This window comes from Syzygium oleosum, unplaced genomic scaffold (genome assembly GCF_021117445.2).
Source record: "Syzygium oleosum isolate NSW1041296 unplaced genomic scaffold, Sole_v2.1 Sole_v2.03, whole genome shotgun sequence".
NCBI lineage: Eukaryota > Viridiplantae > Streptophyta > Magnoliopsida > Myrtales > Myrtaceae > Syzygium > Syzygium oleosum.
Window position 1 is genome coordinate 13220049 of NW_026607487.1, and position 26520 is coordinate 13246568.

At 42.0% G+C, this 26520-nt stretch overlaps 2 protein-coding genes and 1 pseudogene across 2 annotated transcripts; all 3 read right to left on the reverse strand.

Moving 5' to 3' along the window:
* Nucleotides 1-7012: 7012 nt before the first annotated feature.
* On the reverse strand, nucleotides 7013-8241 carry LOC115670800 (HMG-Y-related protein B-like; annotated as a pseudogene).
* A 1720-nt stretch (nucleotides 8242-9961) lies between these two features.
* LOC115670801 (putative clathrin assembly protein At2g01600) lies at nucleotides 9962-19178 on the reverse strand. The gene is made up of 15 exons (XM_056309497.1): nucleotides 18933-19178; nucleotides 18750-18819; nucleotides 18523-18620; nucleotides 16783-16921; nucleotides 16541-16668; nucleotides 15133-15225; nucleotides 14979-15029; nucleotides 14430-14495; nucleotides 14253-14318; nucleotides 14089-14169; nucleotides 13886-13966; nucleotides 12740-12913; nucleotides 12572-12653; nucleotides 12370-12479; nucleotides 9962-10660 (listed from the first exon to the last, which is right to left on the reverse strand). The coding sequence occupies exons 1-15, from the start codon at nucleotides 19020-19022 to the stop codon at nucleotides 10298-10300; spliced, it is 1692 nt and encodes a 563-aa protein (XP_056165472.1). The 5' UTR covers nucleotides 19023-19178; the 3' UTR covers nucleotides 9962-10297.
* A 4792-nt stretch (nucleotides 19179-23970) lies between these two features.
* On the reverse strand, nucleotides 23971-25656 carry LOC115670665 (probable NAD(P)H dehydrogenase subunit CRR3, chloroplastic). The gene is made up of 3 exons (XM_030591986.2): nucleotides 25239-25656; nucleotides 24691-24830; nucleotides 23971-24480 (listed from the first exon to the last, which is right to left on the reverse strand). Exons 1-3 carry the CDS (start codon nucleotides 25487-25489, stop codon nucleotides 24356-24358), a joined length of 516 nt encoding a protein of 171 aa, XP_030447846.1. The 5' UTR covers nucleotides 25490-25656; the 3' UTR covers nucleotides 23971-24355.
* Between the last annotated feature and the right edge of the window lie 864 nt (nucleotides 25657-26520).

A 26520-nucleotide genomic window follows, 5' to 3' on the forward strand; every position in this document is an offset into this window, starting at 1 on the left:
ACTTTTGCAGATTTGGTCCCCAAACGAAGAATTGGTTGTGATTGATTTGGTTAATGATATTTTCATTTGCGAAATTTTCCCTGCTAGAGGACTATCAGTTTGTGCTTAGAGAAGGACCTTGGACGATCTTTCATGAGAAGTTGGCCATCAGAAGTTGATATGCCAATTTCGATCAAGATGAGGCGACAATTCATAGGATCACAGTTTGGGTCAGGCTTTTTTTTTTGGTCGGAAATTTGGGTCAGGTTTCCCAATATCTCTATTGAGTATTTTGGTGAGGATTCTCTCATGCAACTCGGTTTGTTAATTGGAAGACCACCGAGAGCAGATTCTACTACAGTGCTAGCTACTAAGGGGGTGTATGCTCGTCTTTATGTTGAAGTTAGACTTAACACACCCTTAACGGGATGTATGCTCGTCTTTATGTTGAAGTTAGGCTTAGCGCACCCTTAACGCCGTTGATTTTTCTTGAAGGAAAAACTCAGATGTGTGGAGTATGAAGTCATACATCTGATTTGTTTCAAATGTGGTCGTTACGTCCACGGACCATATGATTCTAGGGGCCTGTTTAGTAACGTTTTTGTTCCCAGAAACAATTTCTGTTCAGAAATAATTTTTTCTATTTCTATTCCCTAGACGAGTTTCTAACCAAAAAAACGCGTTTAGTAACTGCACATAATTTCTATTCCCAGAGTAGAAAAAGAATAAAAATGCATTTGGTAGGACACTAAAAATTTCTACTCCTAATTTTTTCATTTTATTATAAATTGTTGGTGGAGACTTAACGATTTATGTTTGGATGAAATTGGACTAAAAATAGAATAAGAATATATTATGATATAGAATTGGATGACCTTAATACAATCATAAAGAAAATTACTCCTTACAGACAAAGGAAATACCGGGTGGTGATCGAGGAAATTGCAGTTTAGGAGACTTAACAATTCATGTTTGGATAAAATTGGACTAAAAATAGAATAACAATATATTATGATATAGAATTTGATGACCTTAATACAATAATAAAGAAAATTACTTCTTATAGACAAAGCAAATATCGGGTGGTGTCGAGGAAATTGCAATTTATGGCGTAGGATTTTAGGATTTGAGGTTAGGGGTTAGGGTTTTAGGATTTCGATTTTGCGATTTAGGGTTTGGGGCTTTAAGTTTTGGATTTTAGGGTTTGGGGATTAGGGTTTAGAGTTTTAGGGATTCGGGTTTTGGGTATTGGGGTTTGGGATTTAGGATATAGGGTTTAGGGTTCGGGGTTTTGAGATTTTACGTTTTAAGATTTAGGGTTTGAAATTACGATTTTAGGGTTTAGGTTTTAGAGTTTCGAGTTTGGAGTTTTGGCGTTTAGGGTTTAGTGTTTCGGGTTTTGGGTTTGGGATTTTAGGGTTTAGGATTTGAGGTTTAGAAGGTTTAGGGTTTGGGTTTAGGGATTGGGGTTTTTGATTTTAGGCTCCATTCGTTTGGCGGAAAATGTTTTCTAAGAAAATATTTTCTGGATTTTTTAGTGTTCGGGGGGCGGAAAATAACTTTCCACGGAAAACATTTTCCCTCCCATGGGCAATTTTGTCTTCACTTTGGGGGAAAATGATTTCCTCTTTTTTTGGGGAAGAGGAAATCATTTTCCCCCAAAGTGAAGGTAAAATTGCCCATGGGAGGGAAAATATTTTCCGTGGGAGAGGAAGTTGATCGCCGGCCACCACCGTCGGTTGCCGGTCGCCGCCGCCGGTCGCCGCCGCTGGTCGCCGTCGCCGATCGCCGCCACCGGTCGCCGGTCACCGTCGATCGTCGGCCGGCGCCGGCCGTCGGTCGCCGGCCACCGCCCGTCGGTCGCCGACCACCGCCCGTCGCCGCCGCCACCCGTCGCCGCCGCCGGCCGTCGGTCGCCGGTCCACCGTCGGTCGTCGGCCGCCGCCGATCACCGTCGGTCGTCGGCCGCCGCCGGCCGTCGGTCGCCGCGCCGGCCGTCGGTCGCCGATCCACCGCCCGCCGGTCCCCACACGCCGCCCGGTCGCCATCGCCGCCCGGCGGTCGTCGATCGCCGGTCCACCGTCGGTCATCGGCCGCCGCCGGTCGCCCGGCCGTCGATCGTCGATCGCCGCCCGCCACCCGTTGCCGCCCGCCACCGCCGACCGCCGCCGGTTGCCGATCGCCGCCCGCCGCCGCCGGTTGCCAATCGCCGAACACCAGAAAATATTTTCCGAAACTTTTTCAGATTTTAGCCGAACACCAGAAAATTGTGTTCTAGGAAAACATTTTTCAGGAAAAATGACTTCCAGGAAAATATTTTCCAAAAGGAGAATATTTTTCGCCAAACGAACAGAGCCTTAGTGTTATGAGTTTTAGGGTTTGAGTATTGAGGTTTAAGATTTTGGGGTTTTGGGTTTGAGGGTTAAGGTTTAGGGTTTTAAAGTTTAGGATTTGGGGTTTAGGATTTAGTATGAGAATATATTGTGAAAGAGAGATAGAGTAGATCTTGTTTCTCTTTTTGTTCCAGAAACAGAAAAGTATATTTTTTTTACTGTTCTTTTTTTTTTTGTTTTAGGAAACAAAAGAACAAAAAAGCAACCCACTCATCGATGGCCGTGTTGGTTTGCGCTCAGTTCCTTTCACGAGAGGTCCTGGTTTCAAAACTTGCCCATCGGTGATTTAAGTGGGGGGTCGTGGCAGTGGGATGCTGCGCTAGCCCCCCTCGAGGACTAGTCGGGCATCACCGCCGGTTTGAGCCTTAGCTCGCCGGCCGTGCGGATACCTCGATTATCAAAAAAAAAAAAAACAAAAAAGCAGAAAAACAGAAACGTTACTAAACAGGCCCTAGATCTAAAAGTGGCAAAACGGCAAAGGAAATTGGTAATGGCAACTTTATGCATGAACATAATAAAACAAGAAGAAGTTCAAAGGGAGCCCCCAACATAAGTTTGGCCCGTGGATGGTTGTGCACAAATCAGAAGGGGCCGAAGACAACAAGCGAAAGAAGCGCCAGCTGATAGTTGTACAGAAGGCGGAGATACAGTTGCTCCGCGGTTCTGCTCTTCGGTGCTACCTCAAGCAAAACTTCCGTGAGGATTTGAATGGTTCTCCTCAGCAAGAGATGCATATTCTGAAGGAGGAAAATGGCGTTAGAACCAAAGATAAAAAGAAAGTCGAAGTTGTTGATTTTGATTACAAAGGGCTTCTTCCACAGAAAACGAGAGTTTGGGACCGTCTCAGCCTCATCAGCAAATAACCAGGGTTGTGATGGGCCTTCCTCCTAAAGACGGTAACAGGGGCTTCCATCAAAGTTCTTCCACTCAAGATAACTTATCCTCATTGTCACTATATTCTTTAAATCCGCTCCTTGACAACACGGTGTTTCCCCTTGTGCATCCCTCTAGTGAAGAGCTCTCTTCAAATTAAAACGTGCTGGTGATTTCGAAGGATGTCCTACAGGCACCACCAAAACCACATGACGATATTAGTAGGTTGGGGTACATCAATTCGACTGTATCAGAGGTTCCGTATTCTCTTGAGGAGACAACTCATCTTATGCCTGATGAGGATATTGATATGGTGAATCCTTCTCTCTTTCAGTTATTTATTTATTTATTTAATGCGGTTCTTAATGTGGAATTGCCGAGCTTCGGGGAGTGAAAAGTTTTTAGTAAAGGCTCGGAACTTGATTCGTTTGCATGGAATTCAAGTTCTTATAATTGTTGAACCGGGAGTGAATGGAGATCAAGCTTCTAAAATAATCAAGAAATTTCGCTTTCCTAATCATACTCACGCTGAGGCACAAGGCTTTTCGGGAGGAATCGGGTTGTTATAGCGTGATTCTTCATGTACTATGGAAATGGTCCATGTTGATTCTCAATTTATTCACGTTCGAGTTAGAGAGGGGGTAATAGAAGCTGATGGTTAACTGTTGTCTATGCCAAACCATATGAATTAGTTAAAGTATAATTGAGGGATCATCTTAAACATGTAGCTGCTACAATGACAAACTCTTGGATGGTTATTGGTGATTTTAACGACTTTGCATATCCGAACGAAAAGAAAGGGGGGTACACCAGTCAATGGTGCGAAATGTACCGAGTTTAGAGAGTGATTAGCAGATGTCGTCTAATTGATCTTGATTGGGTGGGAATGAAATTTACAGGGCGGTGGCTGAAGAGGAATGGATATAATCGGGTCTTCCAGCACCTTGACAAAGCATCATGTAATTTTTCTTGGCAGTTATTATTTATTGGTGTGACAGTTTGAGTACTTCCAAAAGTTAAATCTGACTATCATCTTCTCTTGATTGCTCTGTATCGTGAGAAGACTCCTAAGATAAATATGTCAGTTTCATTTTAAAGTAGCTTGGTTAACTCATGCTTTTTTTAATGAGTTTGCTCAACTTAATTCGAACAATAAGTTGCCGATTCATGTTGTTCTATCCCAACTTCTAAGAAACCTCAAGGGGTAGAATCATAATGTCTTTGTAAATATTTTCAGAAGAAAAAAGAATTTGCTGGCTAGATTAGGAGGCATCCAAAAGGCACTTGAGAAAGGTACAAACCCGTTTGTTGAAACTTGATGCGAAATTACAAGAAGAGTTTGTTGATGCCTCGATTTAGAAAGAAATCCACTGATATAAAAAAATCTAGACATCAATGGCTGCAATTTTCATGTTACCATAGTCATTCACCATCGGAAATATAAAATTGATGCTCCAAATAATAATAATGGGGAATGAGTGTCTGACCAGGATGAATTGAAAGGTATTGTGGGGGAATTCTACAAGAACCTTTTTCACTGAAGATGACCTAACCCCAACCGCGATTCAGCAGCCCAACGATTTTCAAATCCTAAGTTCTTCGCAAGTTTCGAATATGGCTAAGCAGGTCGACAAAGAAGAGGTCCGCGGCGCACTATTTGATATGGGACGTTATTAAGCACTTGGGTCAGATGGTTTCCAAGCAGTTTTTTTTTTTTCAACATCAGTGGAATCTGTGGGTAATTTAGTTGTTCTTATTATTGAGGCATGGTCTGGAAATGGCAATTGGGCTCAGATTAACAAAACTCTATTAGTACTTATCCCAAGAGTGAAACGACCAGAATCAATTTACAACTTCAAATTAATTAGTTTACGTAATGTCGCTTATAAAATTTTCACTAAAGTGATCGTGAACAGACTAAAGGAAGTGCTTCAGCAACTCGTCTCATCTAATCAAACCAATTTTGTTCCTGATAGACATATTCAAGACAATGTTATTATTGCACTAGAGGCAATTCACTCGATGAGCAAACTTCAAGGGAAATGAGGGTATATGATCCTCAAAATTGACCTTGAGAAGGCGTATGATCGAATTAAGTGGTCCTTTATTGATGAGACTCTTCACATGTCCCGTGTCCCGAGTTCTATGGTTCGTTTAATTATAAATTGCATCATATCATCATCCTTGCAAGTTTTAGGGAATGGAGAGACAACGGAGAAATGCTTTCCAAGGAGGGGAATACATCAAGAAGATCCTCTTTCACCATACATCTCTGTGTTATGCATGGAAAGGTTATTTCACCTTATTAACGATGCAGTAAATTTAAAATGGTGGAAATATATTTGTTTTCGAAGGAGTGGACTACAAATTTCTCATCTAACGTTTGCGGATGAACTACTATTAATGGCAAAGGCTTCAAGAGATCATATGGATGTCATCATGGAATGTTTAGGTGATTTTTGCTATAGATCATATTAGATGTGAGCAAAGCTAAAACTACAAATTTCTATTCGAAAGAAAAGACATAGGAACATAGGTTTAATCAAGACACTTCCAAGATACTTCTTCAAGATAGAGATTTAATCAAGTATAAGACAACATGCACCTGAGTTGGAGTTCAATACGCATATTGACTAGAATTTATTGATTGGTCAAATCAAAAGTTAGAGCTTGAACTCATAAAAAACTTATTCATTTCAAGGTCGAATCAAGCATCGTGTCCTGAACTATTGGATCTAATAGAGTCGAGTCAACCTCGAATGTTGAACTATGCTAACTCCACTCGACTCAATTACGTAGACTCAGGTTAAAATTGGGTCGAATTATGTATATGCCAATCAAACTTGTATTGCAAGAAAATAGACCCCACCCAGACACACCCCAACCTACTAATGTATCACCACAAAGATTTCATAGTTGGAAAAATGATACAAATTTTTGGCCCATGATCCATGAATTTTGGTCCCACGTACAATGTCATTTATAAATTTTTAATCTGTTCAATATGATCTCTGAACTTTGGTATAATGCGCAATGTCGTCCCTCAACTTTTAATTTATTCAATATGACCATTAAACTTTTGGTATATGTTCAATTTAATTTCTAGATTATATAAAAACATTCAATGTTGTCACTGGACTCGAATTAATGAAAGAATAATATTAGTTATTTTCATATGATTTAAAGAATAAATTTAACAATTACCAAAAATTTAGAAAAACATTTACCAAAAATTCGAGAACCATGCTAAACAAATTAAAAATTTATAGATAATGTTACACGTTAATCCAAAGATCATTTATGTAACTATCCCCTCATAGTTCTAAAACCATCTCATGCCAATTCCACAGATTCTCCTACACACCATCTTCTTCTCAAACTTTCAAGTCGACCGCGAGGCATTGCTTTCCAAAAGGCAATATTGGCACACCATCGGTTCATTTCAGAACGAAACCTATAATGGGTACTCTCCATTTCTACAGGGAAGAAGAAGCACGCTCGACCTACACCATTTGCTGCGCTACCTAACACAAACAATTACAGGAGCCAAATTCTTCGCCTCACAGCCCAATTTCATCCCTTTATTGCCTGAACAACGAGAAAGATCCGAGATTTTTTGCTCCAGCATAGCCTCCTCCCTGTAGCCAAATTCCAGACCGCTCCTCGTCAAAAGAAAAAGGGCAAAAAGCGACGAGCAAAAGAAAGGACCCCAAGAAGGGAGAGAGCGTCATCCACACATACTTTCTTTGCCCACATCATGAAAACGGAGAAAAGAAAGGAGAGAGGGGGAATTAGATAAGGAAAAAGGCCCCCAAAAAAGCCTTCATTGCCGGGGTGATACAATGTACATTCCAATTACAATTCACAGAGATAAACTTCCCCTCCATCTCTAAAGATCACACGCTCATCTACCAACACTCACCCACATTAAATTAATTCAAATTAGAGAAAGATAAAGAGGAAAAAAGATAAGGCCTAAAGCTAAATTGATTAAGAAGAAAAAAGTTGAAAAAGAAAAAAGAAAAGTTATCAGCACAGCTCAGCTCACAGGTCTAGCTAAAGTGATGCACCTACTAACAAAAGTAACAAAGTGAAAAAAAGAAAAAAAAAAAACCTAATCTTGTCATGCTTTCCCGTCCCCCCCCCCCCCCTCCGGCTCGGCTCGGCTCGGCTCACGCCCCGACAGGCGCGACAGCCGGCTTCACCTTCGGCGGCCTCCCCCTCCCCCTCTTGACCCCCCCGGGAGCAGGAGCCGGAGCTGATGCCGCAGCCGGCTTCTCCTTCTTCGGGGGACGGCCCCTCTTCTTCCCGCTCGCGACGGCCGCCGCCGCCGCGGAGGCCTTCCGCTTCGGCGGGGGCGGGGGAGGCGGCGGCGCCGCGTTGGGGTCCTTGGGCTTCGGGGGCCGGCCGCGGGGCCTCGGCGGGGAGGCGACGGCGCCCGGCGGGAGGGGCTCCTTGGGCTTCGGGGGCGGCCGCGACCGCGCTTCGGGGGCGCGTTGGGGTCGCGCTTCAGGTAGTTGTTCTTCACCATCACGAGCTCCCCGCTGAGCTTCATCTTGTTGAGGTGGTGCGCCAGCAGGGTGGAGTGGGCGGGGGGCAGATCCCCGTAGGTGGACTCGATTTGCTTGGCGATGGCCGACTTGTTGGAGCCGCTGGGGTCGTCGAGCGCCTCGATCGCCGCCACGATCATCTGCACACCAACCACCAAGAAAATAAAGCCAAAGAAAAAAAAAAAAAAAAAAAACCTTTCGATCAACGGGAGCTTCCCCCGAGGAAAACGGAAAGAGAGAGAGAGCGCGCGAAAGGACAGGAAAGCAAAGAGAAGAAGCTGCCGGTACTTCGGGATACTGCGGGAGCGCGGAATTAGGGGCGGCGGCGGCGGCGGCGGCCGGCGGCGGGGGGTTGCTGCCGGTATCTTCGGTCGCCATTTTTAGAGAGAGAGAGAGAGAGAGGGAGGGAGAGGGGGAGTACAGTGGAATTGGATGGAGAGCGAAGATGATGAAGAGGGGAGAATTTAAAAAGGGCGAAGGGGAGGGCTGGGTTGGGGGGGGATGGTTTTCGAGAGGGACACAGATCGAAGCAAAAGCGTAAGTGGGGAGAAAGGGAGATCGGACGGCTGGGGTTGGAGGGATGAAGCTCGCATCGGACGGGGGCTCGGCGGCTCCCAGGCGAGTCTCGCGGATCGATGACGTGGCCGGGGCTTGTCGGGGTCTTTCCTCCTCCTCTTTTATATATGTATTTGTCGGGAGTGGGGGGCCCGACCGAATTTACGGGCTTGACCCTGGGGTGGTGGGGGGGCCTTTGAAGTTTTTCGCGACCCGATCCGGTACCGGCGGGTGTTGGGGAGCGTCCGAGACGTGTCGACGCGCCAGTGGACCAGTCGGGGGATGACATCGTCGCAGACAGTACGGAGGCGGATCGCGACAACCGGGGCGCGGTGGCTCGCCACGCGAAGTGCGGGTGCGCGAGTCTTTTCCTTGCCCCGCCCGGCCCGTTGTCTTTCGGAGACCCGGGTCAAAGCTGGTCGGGGTATCGGGAGAATTTTCGGCAACGGGGAATTTGAGAGTCTCTCCCCTTCGAAATATCAAAAATTGCGCGCAAACTATTCTGGAACAAAATTCAGCCATGCAGGTTGGAGGTTTAACCGATTAGGAGGTCTATACAAAGTGATTCCGGAAATCTGCTCGTGTGTCCCAAATCTTATAAAACGAAACATACGATCGCGAGACGGCGAATTTACAGGAATCAATATTTTGATCTCAAATAAGGATCCTTAATGAACGAGTCTATTTGTTAAGCATGATAAATAAGAAGTACTTTTGACTTTTGAAGTAGCAATTATACGCGATAAGAAAAGAGGAAGTGTGTTAGAAACTGTAAACTTTCTTGTGCGGTCACTTACCCTTGCTCATTCAAGTAAACAGTAATCAGTGTAGCTAGATAGATAAAAGTGAATCTCTTTCTGTAATTAGCCAAGATTCTTGTCCTTTACTTCAACATTTTCTTAACTAGATTTCTTTTCTGTCTTGGCGATAATGAGCCAACATCGGCGACATTGATGTTGACCCATGGTCAGAAACGGGTGTGTCAGCCGTCTCTCGAGATTCCAAGGTTATCGAACCGTACAACCACTTATGTCGGTCGGAAACTAATTTTCGCCTGGCCCATCATTGCTCGGTGCACCACCCGTAGTCTTCAGTCTTCACTTTGTGAGGCCGAGGCATCGTGTTTTCCGTCCTCAATGAATACCACAATTAAAGGAATTCGTACATTAAATAGATGATAATCATTTTAATGAATTTGGCCAGTTGGGTTTTGTTTTCTATGACCCTAAGGGAATCCCCCCTTTAGATTAGACAGGAGAGCATATATGGGTTCCTTGAACTTTAGCTTTCGATTTATTCCTCAAAAGATATATTCGGGGAACCTTCTCCAGTTGGGAGAGACGTGGAAACCTTTTCGCCTTTTTGAGGATGTTTATGATAATGAAGGTCAGGCATATATGCTAAGAATGAGTTGGGAGATAATCATGACACGGAAGATACCTTGATTCCAATCCGAAACCGCGAGGAATACAATGTAAGCAATGCACCAATCATATGCAAAACCTTCCCGTGCACCGCTTTCATTTGCCACAGTTACTTCAGAGGCTCACGCAGAAGCTAGAAGTTATTAAGGACTAAAAAGTAAATGGTTGCCAAGCACACCAATCAAAGGAGCATCAAACAATCAATCACATATTCATCGTCCTGTGAATAGCACAAGGTTGAATTTATTCCTCCCTACTTACAAATCGCTGTCCGACAGCATACAAGACAAGACAACCGGTAGCAAGATCAAAAGAGTACTATGTCCTACATATTTTCAATCACATTCGTCTCCCTCTATTCACTTCGTGTAGCATCCTCCCTGCTCAATCATGCAAACCATCCTATACCTTACACCCTCCTCTCTGTGACAGGTCCAAGAGCCTTTCTAATCTTTTCTCATGTTGCACACCCAAAATCAACCGCACGAACTAGATTACGGTTTGTACAAAATCTGAACCCGCATTACAAAAGCCCGGTGCTCCCGAAGGGATTAGTGGCCGGAGGGTGAGAGGCAGAATTCGCAGGGAATGCCCCGAACCCAGGATCCCCAAAGGGATTGGCGGGTCCCACCATCAAGTGTTGCTGAGGCTGCTGCTGCTGCTGCAGCGGGTATGTGGGTTGGTATGGTCCAAAAGGATTGGTCTGATGTTGGTTCAATGCTGCCATCTGTACTGATGGAGGAGGTGCGATCCCATTGGAAATAGCGAAAGGATCGTGTACTTCGAATGGATTGGGGGCCGGTGCTCCGTACATGGGCTGCTGGGAAGCTCGATAGGCCCCTTCATCATATAAACTGTGTAGTGTGAGAGTATCCAGCCCACCAGCCTAACAATCCACAGAAGAGCGACTCAAAATAATCACACTTGAAGTAATCGAAGGTAACGTGTCCATCTGGACAAATCATGAGGCCAACAAATACATATTGCTTCCTTGAACAGCTTATGAAGTGAACAAACACAAGCAGAAAACATGTCAATGCAGGTCCATATCAGTCGATGTAAACCCATTAACAGATTGACAAATGCATCATTATTGAATTCCACTCAGGTCTAACAATCACTTACTTCTTCATGCATTGATTTAAACACAATGTTGGTTCTGCATATATACCACCAGCCAAAACTACCCTTCTGATTAAACAAAAGAGTGTTATGGAAGCCAATGCATGCTTATTTTTCTAATGCGATTGTTGTCATTGTCATCCTAATAGACTTACATGAATCAGTGAATTGCGCATGCTGCAAATATACCACGGGCCAACAATGGGTGCTTATTTCCTACTCTATGTGAATGTTGTCGTCCTGATAGGCTGATATTATGGCTCATCAACACATGGAAGATGCATATGGCACTACATCACTTTACCCAATGGGAATAGAGAGGTGGTGGTCTTAACCTTTGAACAGACTGTCAAAAGAGAAGTTTCACAAGCAAGAGCAACAAAGTTGACCTATAGGAAATGGATGACAGACAGTGCATATCGCATTCATTCAAAAACAAAGATGCAGTTAACAGCAATCCAATAACTGGGGAGCATCAGTTGTATCGTGGCACTGCTGCCAAGTGCCATGTGATGGAGCTAGGAGCTTCAGCACTGCCAGAGGATATCCGGCTACAATAAACCCAAGTCTTAACTACTAGAAAAACTCCAGCAGTCAGAGAGAACTTTCTCAATCCATACAATCAAATCTGACAATAATTAGCCGCCATTTTTTTCTTTGGTCAAACTTAGCAACAAATTGAACGTGCCGTCTTGGTCTAGTAACAAGCTGGACTGAGAAAGTGAATGTGAGTACCATGTCTGTTTCTAATAAACATAGATACAACAAAACTTAAACCCTCAAGATAAAGGAATACGAGTCGGAGGCTACTCGATCACAGACATGTAGATCACTCTGATATGTCTGCCTGTAACCATTTCACAGAGTAGATAGCTACTTCCCCGAATGCCATTCTAACATGACCTTGACGTTAACTTTAACTACAGCAACATAGAGGCATCAACCCACGGATCAATATAACAAGTTAACAATCATAGCCACAACATGATGCCACTAGCAAAAGGAAATGATGAAACCAGTGCTTCTACCACCTAAGCTACACGTACTAATAAGATTTGAGATCAATTATTCATGTCTCGCTCCCTGGGTCTCTCTCTGTCTATCCATGTAAGTGTAAGCATACATAAGCATGCATGTGCTATAAGACATTTTTCTGGGAGTCTTAATGCCTCAAACCTAACTATTACTTCCCATTGAATCTATGGAGGTATAGTCATTAGCTAAAAGACCAAAAGCACCCAGAACACAACTAATATAACAACATGACAGTGCCATAAATGACAACAAGAACTGCTATTACTGGTTCAGTTTTTTGGACTACCGGGAGCCAGGGAAGGAAAGACATTGAAATTGCCCTTTAAATTTCTAACCATGTAATAGAGTCAAGCAACAGCAGCAAACAAACAGTTTGAGATGTTAATGCTCGCAAAATCCATTCGCTACAGAATCATAGAAGATAAAGGCAGAGATTACCAGTTGCCTCTCGTTAGCTGCAGAGATGTCAGTACTTGGGGTAGAGACCAGAGCAAGCTCCCATCCAGTGGGATCGAAATCTTTAGCTTGAGTAGTACCAGAACCAAATGCTGAAGAAGCAGCACCAGTCACAACCAGCCAAACTTCGCTCAAGCAAGCATAACACAAAGAGTAGACATGAGGTCGTACGCAAAATGCTTACCAGGTTCTGAGGGAACTATTGCCAAGGCTAAAGCATTCTTTTCCTCAATGAAAGAAGCATCAGGTGCATCAAAACTTAGTCCCTGAAAGGCCAAAGAAATAAAGATCACACGCAAATAATTTTACACTGAACAACCATCAACAGACATAATAAAGCTAATGTTCATACCAGCAAATCTCCTGTGTCCAGATTATTTTTAGGTGGAGGAGGAGGAGATGGATCAGCAGCAGCAACCTCCACGGTAGATGCAGCAACAACATCTGAAGGAAGCGGCTCAGGTTCAACAGCAGATGCCTCGGCATCTTCATCTGGAACTTCTTCTGGTTTATACGTCAATTGAAGCTGTTAACAATAATTAAGTATTAGCTTTGCACATGTTTCAGAAAAAGAATTAAAAAAGAGAAAAAAAAAAAAGGAATAATCTTCAACCAAATGGCAAAAAGAGTTGACCACCAAAAATGACTTTTCTATCTACATAAGCCATTTCAGTAGCATAACAAAATCAAACAGTACCATGTGTAAAAAATTGTCATGAAAAGCCTAAACCTGATCTCACTGCTGTCCGGGGTTGGGGGGCCTATTAATAGCATCTTGCCCTACAAAGGAGGGTTGATTACTCATGGTTGCTTTAGAAACCAAGCATGCCTAATTAAAAACTACCACACACTGTGTACATAATTACCCTCACACAAGAAGAGCAAAAAAGCTTCTCTTGGTCATCAAAAGTACCCTTCTCTTTGCTCTTCACAATAATTACACGAGTTCAATTGATACAGTGAATGAGGCCACAAATGAACTGGTAATAAACAAATGTCCTGTTAACAAATTTCATATTCCCCTCCACAAAATCACCTGGGCAGTAACACTAAAGGTTATACACATAACAAGAAGCTTTCCCATTAACTACTGAATCAAGAACATCACAGCACTCACCAAAAAAAATATAGCAAACTACCACACACCCAAGTAAAAAGGAAACTTAATAAACATAATGCAAAGTTATGAAGAATCCCCCAGAGGTCAAGAGTTCATAACTAGAAAGAAGTAATTTCAACTTGGATTATATTGAAGTGGAGTCACAAGAGTTTTTTTTTTTAATCAGTGAATGACAAGAGTTCATCAAATACACAAATCAAAATCATAATTAGTTCACATGCACCGTTACATTCAAGTCATTTTACAAATTAGATAAATGTTTCGAATCCGTACTACGCATGGTCTTCCAAACTAGAAAAGTAAAGAGGAAGATGGGATAAAATAGACTAGTTTCTGCAATCATATGCAATCCAGTATGTAAATAGATCCTATACTTACCAATGGCTCACTTGGAACAGTAACCACTCGTGGTGCTTCTCCTATGTACTCTTCCATGGTCGCCAGAAATGATTGTGGAGGCTGCAAGAGGTGCAGATGAATTTAATCAGCATATGTAGATATCTACATACATATACATGAATTTGTATACAAGAGGATCGAGAGAAGAGAGGAGATATTCGATCAACCAAACAGCATGTTACCTCTCTCAATACCGGAAACTGAAAATTCCTTGCAAGTTCCAAACCTCGGCAAACTACATAAAAATCAGATAAGTTTCTAGCCTGCATAAAACATGGACATCTTAGGATATATGGAGAGTCGCATCCACTGGTCAAATACCCCAATGTAGGACCAGTACAGTCACCTGTTGGCCGGCACGTTTGTAAACATCCAGAGCTTTCACAGCTTCATGTCGGGGCATCTCAAAAAACTGGGGCAAAATTGTAAATTTTCAGGGTAAAAAGCATTTGCAAAGCTTAAAGAGAACTTTGCTAGAAGTAAATATGGTATCTCAAGTTACAGAGGGGTAAGCTTAACAAACCTTATCAACCAGATTAATGATTCCATCGTTGATAGCACAGTAGATCTTAAAGCTCTCTTTCAACACCTGAAAACTAAATATAGTGAGCAGTACCCATCACATGCTCGATACTAAAACAATGTTCTTTAATTTGATGATCTTATAAGAGAACATTCAAAAATAAGGCTTTCATGAGAGAAAGGTAATTACTACCCAGCAAGTTTAAGCAAACACGCCATATACATTAAACAATCGGAAGCAATTTCACACGAGAGATGTTGGGAATACAGCTCAAAGACGTGGCAACTATGCCCCCACAGAAATTTCACTAATGCTCATGCAACCCACGTTTCAGTCCATGCAACTTCTAATTCATGCACATGTTTTCTGCTAAACTTATTTGCTATTTTAGTTTAGTACAGGGGATTTGGCCAGAAAAGTAAAACCTGTACATAAGATACTTCGATGATAACAGATAGGATATTCTTATTCACAAAAAAGAGAGAGAAGCATGTGTTTATCAGTGCTTCAAAATTAAATAAAGAAAAGGAAAAGAGGTATAAAAAATACCAGAGCCAGGGCATACTGTATTAAATAATTGCCAACAGCTGCACCTTCGGGCTGTAAAAAACGTGTTAGAAGGTAGTTCATCAGTAAAATAGGGAAATTCCATAATGACCAGTCTCCTCTAAAACTTGCGAAAGTAGACCACTCAGGTATGTACCTGGCAACCAATAAGTCGGTAAAGAAGATTCTGTAGAGCAGGCAACTGCTCCAACAGCTCTTCACTATCCAAATCCCTGGTTCTGCTGTAGCCCTACCAGTAAAAGATGAAAGATTAATGAAATACAACCATACTTAACACCGGAACAGCTCATACTTCTACAAGACCACATTTATATAGCACATGCAATTGATGCTTTCTTACTGAAAAGCCTGACGCATCTTCATCACACAACAACAGAGCAAGTGAAAACTCAAACAAAACTAAAGCTCAGATATTGCACACACCACTGAAACTGGACAATGGACAAAAACATAGTCAAGCGGACAAGAGAACTATGAAACCGCTAAATATATGTTTCTTTGAAAGGACTGCTTCATAGAGAAGCAATTGTTCATGGGACAAGGAAATCGGCAGAATTGGCTAGTGAAATAGAAGAAAATAGAGACTAGCCTCCATATAAGAGTTCAATGCCCAAATGCTTCATCTTGGTGGTGCATTACTCATATACAAGTAATATTGTAAAGTCCACTTGGACAAAATGTGGAATGAAAACTGACAGTTCATACGTATGATAGAAACACGCTCATATGAAACCATCATCCATACCATATCCGTAAAATGTATAATCTCTTTAAAGAATGACTGTTACCACTTCCTATTTCAATTATGCATATCAATCCCACCAAGACCTTTGCAGTTTTAGCAAATTTCCGTAAATAACAAACTCTGATCCTTCCATGCACTAACAATTACTTGACTATGTCAAATAAGCATAAATTCAGACGATTTATCACATCCTAAAATACTAAAAAAATGTGGCAGTCCGATCCTTATGGACTAATGAAAGGAACAACCTGTAAATCTAGCGTGGGGTATAGAAAGTTTTTGTTCTTTATGTTCCGGGAGAAATAGCCTCTCAGCATATTGCTGCAGCTACTCTACGCATATCAGTGGGCCTATTTCATCTTAGGTTCCATCTGCCCCAGTGTCTATTTAAGGGATTACGTATGGGCCTTATTGAAACTGTCTTTTCCAATAGTACCGCTGCGTCTTTTTTGCAACTTTTGCTGTTGTCGGAACTATGTGGTACGGTTCAGCAACTACACCTATCATATTATTTGGTCCCAATCGGTCCCACTCGTTATCAATGGGATCAGGAATACTTCCAGCAAGAAATTACTTTCGAAGATGACAGAACTCATGCAGATTGTATGATTCTTGTAAAACTATAGATATAAATAGACTGACAAGCCTCAGAAATCAGTATCACAAGCCTATAAAAAGCTTCTTGACGAACTTGACTCCAAATATCAATCAAATCAAACATGTTCTCCTCATTGAGAATTTATTCCATTATAATGTTCCTACTAAGGATAGAAAATGAAGATACACCAAAATGTAATACCTTCTCCTGTCCTTGAGCAGGTCTTGGAAGACGCTCTGCTTCAATGTCATACTTTAAAATTCTAAAGCATTCAAGTCGTTCCTCTAAAAACAATGCATAGGTGCGCACCCAGGCTGAGCAATCCCAAGCTGAAACCATGCAAAAAACAGTGATAGCATCATATTCCATGTTTTAAGGAAAGGTATAATGAATAGTGCGAGAAAATTAAAAGCAAATGCCATCAGAGAGAGAGAGAGGTAAACCTATGGGACTTGAGTCATCCTTAAAATTAGAAAGCTGAAGAATTCGTCCCCTCTGTGAAAAAATCAAAAGCTCTTCCCGAAATGTAGGATCTCCCTCTCTCAAGAGTCTGTGAATAACTATCAATGTTTTCAGTGCCACCTGTTAGAGCATGAAGGACTCAAGAACATTAGCAGGTTAATGAAAGGTAACATCAAAAAACTGTAATACAGAACAAAAAATTTACACATCAAACTAATTTCCAGACTTCATAAAAGACATTGTGTCATTCATAATATACAAGGGAACAACCGACTGTAATAGAATTCAAACTGCCAAAAGTACGTGCTGACTGTAAAAAAATCAGCACTCGTGAAGGATGCAAATCAGACAGGGTTAAGCAGGAAGGCTTTCCGTTACTGAGACTAACAGTAAATAAGAGATTAGCTAACCACAAAACAAGTAAGTTCCTCATCATAATAACCCACTAATATAACCAGAAAAATTGCTTTGGTCTTACTTTTAGCTATTTCAATTTCTGCTTCTGCCCCTACATGAAAACCTTCCTTGAGGTAGAGTAATGCGGAAAAAAGTACAATACCACCCACCTTCACACCACAACCAATTTCCAAATAAATACCTCTCCTTCAGAACTCCACACCTGTAATCCACTTTCTTCACACATGCTTACAAAGGGATATTTCCTTTATGTTCAACAACTCACCCACACCATTGGCATCTCTTTCTATCGGCATCAATGCCTTTTCTCAACATATCAGGCACGCGCATGGTGCGCAGAGATACTAGGCATAATAAGCAAAAGAAATGCACAAAAATAATATAGAAGTGATGACTATTTGAGGCAGCTATTGCGAAAGATGAATGTCACCGAGAGAACATAACGTCATATCAACCGAAATTTCTGTAGAATGCATTGTTCTTGTCAAATGAAGTGCGATACATGTTGTTCTTACTCTAACTTTTCTGTAGTCTCAAATACATGAGTTAAAAAGTTAAGCAGCCAAGCTCAGGTTACGTCTAGATGCACACGGATGTTACACATAAATATCACACAAAACCAAGTCTGAGCTAGACCAGTTCGACGTCTATTTCCCCACTCCTCCATCATCTAAGATCAACATGCGGTAACGACAATGTACGATCCTTCAGTTGTCAAGGCAAGACAAAGAAGATACGAATCCTTATGATGGATTGTTCGCTCAAGGTGAATGTGAATGTCAAATAAAAAAATTCGCTCCTATACAAAAAAAAAAATATCCAAGACTTATATTGATCACCGCGTTAAGATGACAAACCCCGCGGAGAAGAAAAGTACCGCCATTTCAAGCTAGAACCAAACCCTCGAAGTACATAACTTACTTTCGCAAGGAGCAATGCGATCCACCTAAAAAGATACGCTCTCAAACTCTGTTCCCTCAGTGATCATGTGGAAATTTTCGCAGGACACGTTCTCCGCGATCAATAAAAAACAATCCGAAGCCACAATCCAACACATTCAAGGATCACACGTAAGTGCGGTAGCGGCATCGGTAGAATCAGTGTCGGTGTAAGTTCATTACTGGAGTACGTACTCCTTTCAGCACTTGCGGATATGAGCAGTCATACAATAACCAATCAGGCGAAGCAACCGTAAGAACAGTCGCTGCGAAGTCCCAAAACGGTGCATAGATCCACGCGGAAGCACATCAAAATAAAGACAGCATCCAAATCCGAACGGTACAGATAAAGAACCCCGGTCGTACCGTCCAATTATGCGTCTTGGCGAGCCTCCTGGAGAGCGCGTGGATGCAGTACGCGACGTCGGCCCGCGGTCGGACCGCCGAGGTGGCGACGGCGATCTCTGCAACAGGGCAAAGGAAACCAAAAAAAAAATCCACCATCATTTCACATCCAGCCGCGCCACACGAGCGCGGGGCATCAAACAAAAACACGGCAGCAACGATCGGGGAGGGGAGAGGGAGTTACTCACTGCGGAGGTGCCGCTCCTTGGGCTGGCACTCGACGTGGTTCGTGGCCTTGACTATGGCGACATCCAATTCCTGCGAGCACGAAAGATCTCCCGTAAAAAAAAAAAGACGAAGAGCAGAAGAAGAAGAAGAAGAAGAAGGTAGAGAGAGAGGGGGGGGAGGGGGAGGAGGGAAGGGAGGTGTACGGCGTAATCGCTGTTGACGTGGGCAAGGCCGACTTTGGTGGAGTCCTTGAGAGCGCCGTAGGCCTTCCTCCAGGTCTTGAGCGTGCCCATCTGTCTGTACGGTGTACACCCTCCCTCCGCCCGCTCAGATCGCTGTCCGCGGAGATGGCGTCTCCTCCGCTCCGCCCGCCCGCCCGCCCGCCCGCTCGCTCTCCGCCGACGATCTCGCTCGTTTACGTGGTGGACAGGCCTTCAATCTCTCTCTCCCTCTCTCTCTGTCTCTCTCTCTCTCTTCTGTATTTTTTGGGGGAGGCTGCGTTTGACGGAGCAGTTGGTTGGACTTGGAGAAGATGAAGAAGAAGGAGAGAGAGAGAGAGAGAGGGGTGGAGGAATTTCGATTGGGGATCAATCGAATCAAAGGAGCGAGAACTCGGGTCCACCGATTTCTTCGGTGCTCTCGCCTGAGAGGATTCTAAAACGAAATTGATTTTCCTTTCTTTCTTTCTTTCTTTATCTGGGCTAATTCTAGAAAAAGGCATCAATTTTACCTTAACGACGATTCTTGCTCAAACTCCTTTTTTTTTTTTTTTTTTGTAACCGAGATGTCCGGACCAGCTTGCGCGCATCTCGACTATTCCTCGGAGGAGACTAAGCAAAGGCCACGCCATGACCCCCTTAAATCATGAGTCTTCGGTGAGGAATCGAGCACTGGGGCCAAGTGCGCCTAACCACACAATCTCAAGTACGCCCTAACCAAATGAGCTACCCATGGGTGGGTAAAACTCCTTTTTTGTCTCGATAAGAAACATTAATTTTCACTCGAGTCCCAAATTTAGCTCTCATGATATGAAATTTTTAAATTATTCGGACCAGATTTGAGGTATAAGTGAAAATTTTTTATTTTTTATGAGAGAAAAAAAAAATTCTGGCCAAAATTTTCGCTCAAGATAAAATTGGTATTTTTGGGTGATCCATTATTGACCATTTCGCGATTTCCCTTTTTCGGGCGAATTTGGCAAAACTCCACGCTGGATTTTTAGGACCTTTCGGTGGCGGTGTGTGTCCTCGTCATGATTTTGGCTTTCCGCAGTGGATGGCGGTGGTGGACCCCCACCCACCCTCCCCCTTCCTTTTTTTCTTTTCCCTTAAAATGTGTTTTTGTTTTTTTTTTTTTAATATTCGTGAATAAAGGGGAAAAGGCGTCAGGAATGAGAATTTCGCTGCTTGTCATAATTACCAGTAATAGGTGCCCTCCATCTTAGGCGAGATGACAGGCCCCATTTTCTTTTCTTTCTTTTTTTTTTACGGGAATATCGTATCCGGCGAGAAATATAATAACGAAGGAGAAAAGGAAAAAGGAAAAAGATGAACAGACACAAACGTTAATAAATAATAACTTGTGCATTTTTATTATTTGAAATTTCAAAATTCGTAATTGGTTATTGAAGTGGGCACACCCAATTTCGTGTAAGACTAGACTATCATGTGTGTGTATACATATATAAACATTTTTATGGTTTGTGTAAGTTTTTTCAGCATTTTATTTTAATTAATTGCGCGTCTAATAATGTAATTATTATTTTCATCTATTACTTGTTTTTTTTCAAGAGTTGTTCATAGTTATAAAAACATAGATTATGGCAGTCGATCAATGAAAAGATTATCTGTTTCGCTTATCAAAGTAAAATCAAAATGATATATGAAGAAACAGATTTGGTTTGGCTTATCAGCTTCCGTTTTTTTTTTCTTTAATAATAAGGAAAGACGAGGCGAGATTGAATAATCGAATCTCCATCGAGCACCTCCATCCACATTTTGCACATTTAAATTCCTTAACCACGAAGCAAACACATATAGGAGGAAGCCATTCTTAAATTTGATTTTTTTTTTTACCTCCCTAAACAACGACGTAAAGGTTTTCGCGTAGTAAACTCCAATTTATTTTTTTTCGCTACAAGCCAGTAGAAAATTCGTTCGATGCACAGGGCACTTTAAAGCTTTATTTTGTTCTTACAAAATTTTCCGGTAATTTACTAATTCCTGTATGAATCTCGGTACGAGAAATATTTAGTGATTATTATCTTAGCAAAAAAATTCATCTTATTACCACTTGTGATTTTTCATTAATAATTTCCCATCATATTTGTCTCAAATTGTTATGTTATAATTTACATCTAGTTTGACATTAGAACTTGCATGCCTCGCACTAATATCAATAGCATATCCACGTTTCCCTTTGAGATAATGTGCAATGTGGTCCCTAAATTTTATTTCAATATGCAGTATGATCCTCAAACTTTTAATATGTTCAATGTGGTCCCTAAATTTCTTTGTACATGTTCAAGTTAATCCCTGGATTATATAAAAATATTCAATGTCATCATTCCATTAATTCAAGTTTAGGGGCAACATTGAACATTTTTATATAATCCATGGATTATATTGAACATGTATCAAAAGTTCATGGATCACATTTGAACAAATTAAAAATTCAGGAACCACATTACATATCGACTTAAGTTTATGGACCACATTAAATAAATTAAAAATGCAATGACTATATTACACATTGGACAAAAGTTCATGGACCATTTGTGTTTTGTTCCTTTTCCCTTTTGAATGCCCGTATTTTTCTTAAATTACGTTTTGTTACTCTGAAAATGTTGCAAAATCTTTTCTATATTTCGCGAAAGAATGATATAAAACTTGCACCCAAGTAATAAATCAGGGAAGCGTCTTGAATCGGCCGGTTGAAATCGACATTCTCGGTCGAGATAATTAGATGTTAGAAACTTGAGCACGACTTTATGGGTAGACATTTTACCTATCCTTATTATCAGGCAATTATAATAATAGGTGGGATTATGTTTTAATCTTGAATAAAAAGATCTAACATTGCACTCGCTATCGAATAGTTTATTTTTGTAACTTTTCATGCCCATGCAGGTAGCTTCATGTGAAAGGAACATGGGCCCATGGACAAAGTTGCAATCATATAAGTCTTGCCATGTAGGCAAAAATGATGAACCAATGGCCTGGATCCTCCATGGAAGCACGTGTGTAAGGATCCACCAAAAGAATGCTTCGCATGATGGACTCAAATTGGCACATGCGATGTGACCCGACGCAGCTTTAATTGATGACAAACATGTTCAATTATGATGACTGTGTGCAAATTGTAACAAAAAAGAAGGAGAAATTGTAAATGGGACGGGCATATCGAAGGCGTTAAGATGAGGGTTCCGTACCCGCTTGAGTATGCGTGTCTCGGTTGAGCCATAAGCACTTGTCCTGCGAGGACAGATCTAGAAAGGGTCGGCTCGTGAACGAGACATGTCGACGTGAAGAATACCCGAGCTTCGAATTCGCAACTTTAAGAAACGGAAAATAGTATGCATCTTTGCCAAAAAGCTCGGTAGTTTGAGAAAGCCTATCTTGCTTTCATGAAATTGGATATTGGAGTGCACCTACTCCTCAAATGAAGCTAGAACGATCTGCCCAAGTAATTTCCAAACTATAGAGTTACTAGAGTCTAGAGATCTAGGAAAAAGGAACCTTGGTCTTGTAATTTTTTTTTCTATACAACCGAGTGCTCGAATTCGAACAAATCCATTGAATTGATTGTACAATGTGATCCTATTTTGTATTCGCCGTTGTTGACTATCGGGACAGGGGTACCGATACACGATATGAAGTGGTGTGGGAAATCTGTCTTGCAGGGACTCGGTTGTATCGCAAGTGTGAAACTCCTATTGTAATAAGCAATTACGACTCAAATTAAACATTGGATAGCGCGCGAGAGTTTTACGATAATGACCACAAGAATGGCTACCCCGGTCACTCCTCAAGCAAAGTATCAAAGAGTCATAAATCTATTGCTTTGGTACCAATACAGTACTAAAGATTAATTTAATCCTAAACATTTTGCATTTGTGCCAATTGAATCTATTCTATTTTTCTTTTTTGTTTTTTCCTCTTTTTTTTTTACCTTTCATTTTGGTCGGCGAGGGTCGCGGCTTGCTGGCAAGCCCTCATCGGTCAAAATGAATCCACGTCAACGTCGGATATGATAGTCGACATCTACATCAACGATTTCCAATCAAAATTAGCTGAATGGTCTCAATTGATACAAATGCAAAATGTTTAGGACTATATTGGGCCAACTGAAAGGTTTAGGATCAAGTTAATACCGATGCAACAGGTTTATGTCTTTTTTTTCTTTTTTTTGTACTTTTCCCATCGCTGCTCTGTTCAAGGTTTTATTAAAAGAAAATGCCTCGGCCTCAGAACAGTTTTTCTTTCGGGCAAAAAATCCGCGGCACGACATCGATTCTTTGCTTCAAATTGGAGGCTCCTGACTTGAGAACAAGAGAGAGAATAATTGTTAGTTTCTGGAGGCTGAACAATATAGACCAGAGACACAGGACAAACCGCGCTTTCGTTGACCAGGCTGGGCACGCACGATCATCGTCGTTCATCTCGAAGCTTTAGCGTTCAAACTCACATAAAATACCACGGGACGGACCCAGTTGACCAAAGCAAAGAAGCAAGTGGCCGACCCCAGATTTATACAATTCACAAGCAATGCCCTTTTCCAACGAGCCGTCTGAATAGACAGGCCATTCTAAATTCGGGTAAGGGTTGTTGTCCAACTTCGGAGTTCTCATATTACGCAACAACAAGATCGCTTTGTTGATGCTCCTTGCTGTCTTTCACGCCAGCCAAACTTTCCAGCAGATTCTCTCTGTCATTTTGTTTTTTTTGTCGGGACAGTACCATATGAGGAATCGGCACCTCCAATACGGTGATTGACGAGCGCGAACCGACGCCCATAACGGCGCGGAGGGAGCTAATGTAGGACCCAAGGACTCGGCATACAATTGAAGGAAAAATACCCCAGGATTCGATGAGAACCGGATTCGGGAGGATCGTTTCGGAAGCTTTTTGATGGGCAAACGAGCTGAGAAAGATCGAGAAGTTACGGGAAGTTGCTTCGCTCTTACTCTGCGAGAAAAGAAGTAGAAAACAAGGACCGAATATTGAGATGAGGACCGCAATCTTCTAGGATAGGAAGGGAACTTTCATCGCATGTATTTAAGTGAGCAAGCTACACAGTTCATTTTACATCAAGTACCGAAGGAAATCGTGTAGGAAAAGGAGGAGCAATCCCATGCCAACACGAAATCCCTCCAAGATCCTTCCCGACCATCTAATCCAACTTCTGATAATCAGTGGCCATGTATCTTGAGTCATGAGGGAGCTCTTGGAAAGCAGGTTCAGCAATCAAAGCACTCGAGCCTTTCGAAATGCTACTCATGTCACGAGACACTCTTCAGTTTACTCATGCTGTAAGCTGATTCCTGATCAAATGGTCGAGAAGTATAATGCATAGTGCACCCTGGCTAATAAGCATTGACATTTGGGATTGAATCTGTGCGTGACATTCACATAATCAGGTCATCAAGAAATGGAACGCCGAATGGTAGCTTTACGGCACCGGATGCAACTAGAAGCATAAGAACCCATGCAGGCAAAACCCACTGGAACACTACTATTAAGATGCTCTTTCCTGCGTAAAGACACATTTTATCAGACTTGGCATGTGTAAGTGCATGGGCGCTCTCACACAACTTCCCAGAAAACAATTGGTTAGATCGAAAGAAAAAGATCGAGAATCTTTAAGAACAGTCACACAAATCACACACAACTTCTCAGAAAACAGATTCTCAGAAACAAACAGATGCACAAGTATAATCGAAGGCCGGGAAAAAATCATTACCTGCAGATGCTGGGCGTCTTTCGGATCGATCCACAATCCACTCTCCGGTCTCTCGGAGCTTCCTCTCCAACGAGCTCTCCACTTTCCAGCCATCAGTTGGTAGCACCCCACCCAGTACAGACTTCCCCTGCTCCAACTCCCTATACATTTCAAGTAAATTCACCCTCTTCCCCAATTAAGCATTCGCACTACATGTTAATGCATTGCCGACCGTGATGAATCACATGCTCTATGCCCATCGAAATTAGGTATGTCATGTCTTTGCCTAGCAATACCAGACCAACTAAATCTATGGGGTTGGCTGAATGACCGAGGCATGGATGTGCAAACAATCTCATAATTCAGGCCATCCATGGGGACTTTCACGTCTTACCTAGTCTGTGAAATTAGCAGGAAACTACGTGGGCCATGTTTACTTACTTAGGCGGGGCCTCCTGATCCTAAGGAAACCTAACCAACTCTTACCAAAAACCTGAAAGAACTATACCTTTGCACACAATGGAGAAATCAAAAAAAGAAGCGGCAGAGCGAAGAAAGAAGGGGAGTACCTGGGGTCGGCGTCACTGAACCTGCCGGCACCGATAGCTCGCTCAATCTCGATGACGGCGGGCTGCTGTTTCTGGGTCTTCTTCTGCTTGTTTCCTCCTGGTGGAGCTGGGGTGGTTCTGCTGATTCTTGGGGATGAGGGCTTCGGGTCGACCTTGACATGGGGAACTGAAGGTAAGGAGTGGTTGTCAGCGAGGGAGGCACGAACTGATGCGTTGGGGGTGGTGATGGAAACGCAAGATAAGCAAAGCATAGTGGCTCGGTGAGTACTCAGGGGAGTCTCTATGAGAGCCAGGGGAAGCTGCTGCTGCTGCTGCTGCTCTGTTTCTCTCTCTCTCTGGAGATGCGGATAATGTTTTCTAATGCAGCCACTGAAGTTTCTCTTTTCTCATGGCTCTTTTTTCTACATGTATATGTATATGTATGTGTGCGCGCAGGCGCGCAAGGCTGATAAAATCAACGTCGAGAGGGTGTGCAGCCAAACATTCTCCGGCAGCCGTGGAATTTCTATAACAATGATTAAGGAGGACTGCTAGTATTGATCGTTCATTCCGTCGTGATTGGTTAATCGAAGGAAAAATTAAAGCGCATATTGACCGATCATCGAAGTTTATCTTGAAAACAATTATTTGAAAGGGACAAATTGTACTTGAGAAAACTTGTAGTTTTTGTTTGGTTGGCAACATTGGAATGGAATCTTGATCTTTTCAATCATTTATGTTTGGTTGGCGATTTCAGTTGGTTGGGCAATATTGAAATCGATGGAATGCCCGTCCACCAACGACACTCAAAAAAATTTGATTAATTACCTATCTTTGAAAGTATGTTATAAAATATAATTAATTATTTTAGAAAAATAATCAGTGTTTTTAAAGTTCTTTTTTAATAAATTGTAAATGATTATTAACAAATTACAATTAATTAATAATAGGATTAACATTAAAGTCCAGTTTACTGTTAATGTAAATGCATACAATTTAAACTAATCAGAAAAATCCCATTCAATTCGATACCAAGAACATTTTTCTTACAGCCAAACACGAGGTCATTCCATCCTATTCCATAGTTTACTAAATAAAGTTGTCGAAATTGTTTTGTTCCATTCCATTTCGTGATTCCGTTGTATTCAATTTCCTTATTTCATACCATTCTATTCCATTTCATTATACCAAACACTACAAGAGATAGAATTGTTGCAAATGAACTATTACCCATCGATCGATCCTAATTTATTTGAGAAGCTAGGGATCAGTATCCGATATATAGAAGCAGGCAAAAAGATGC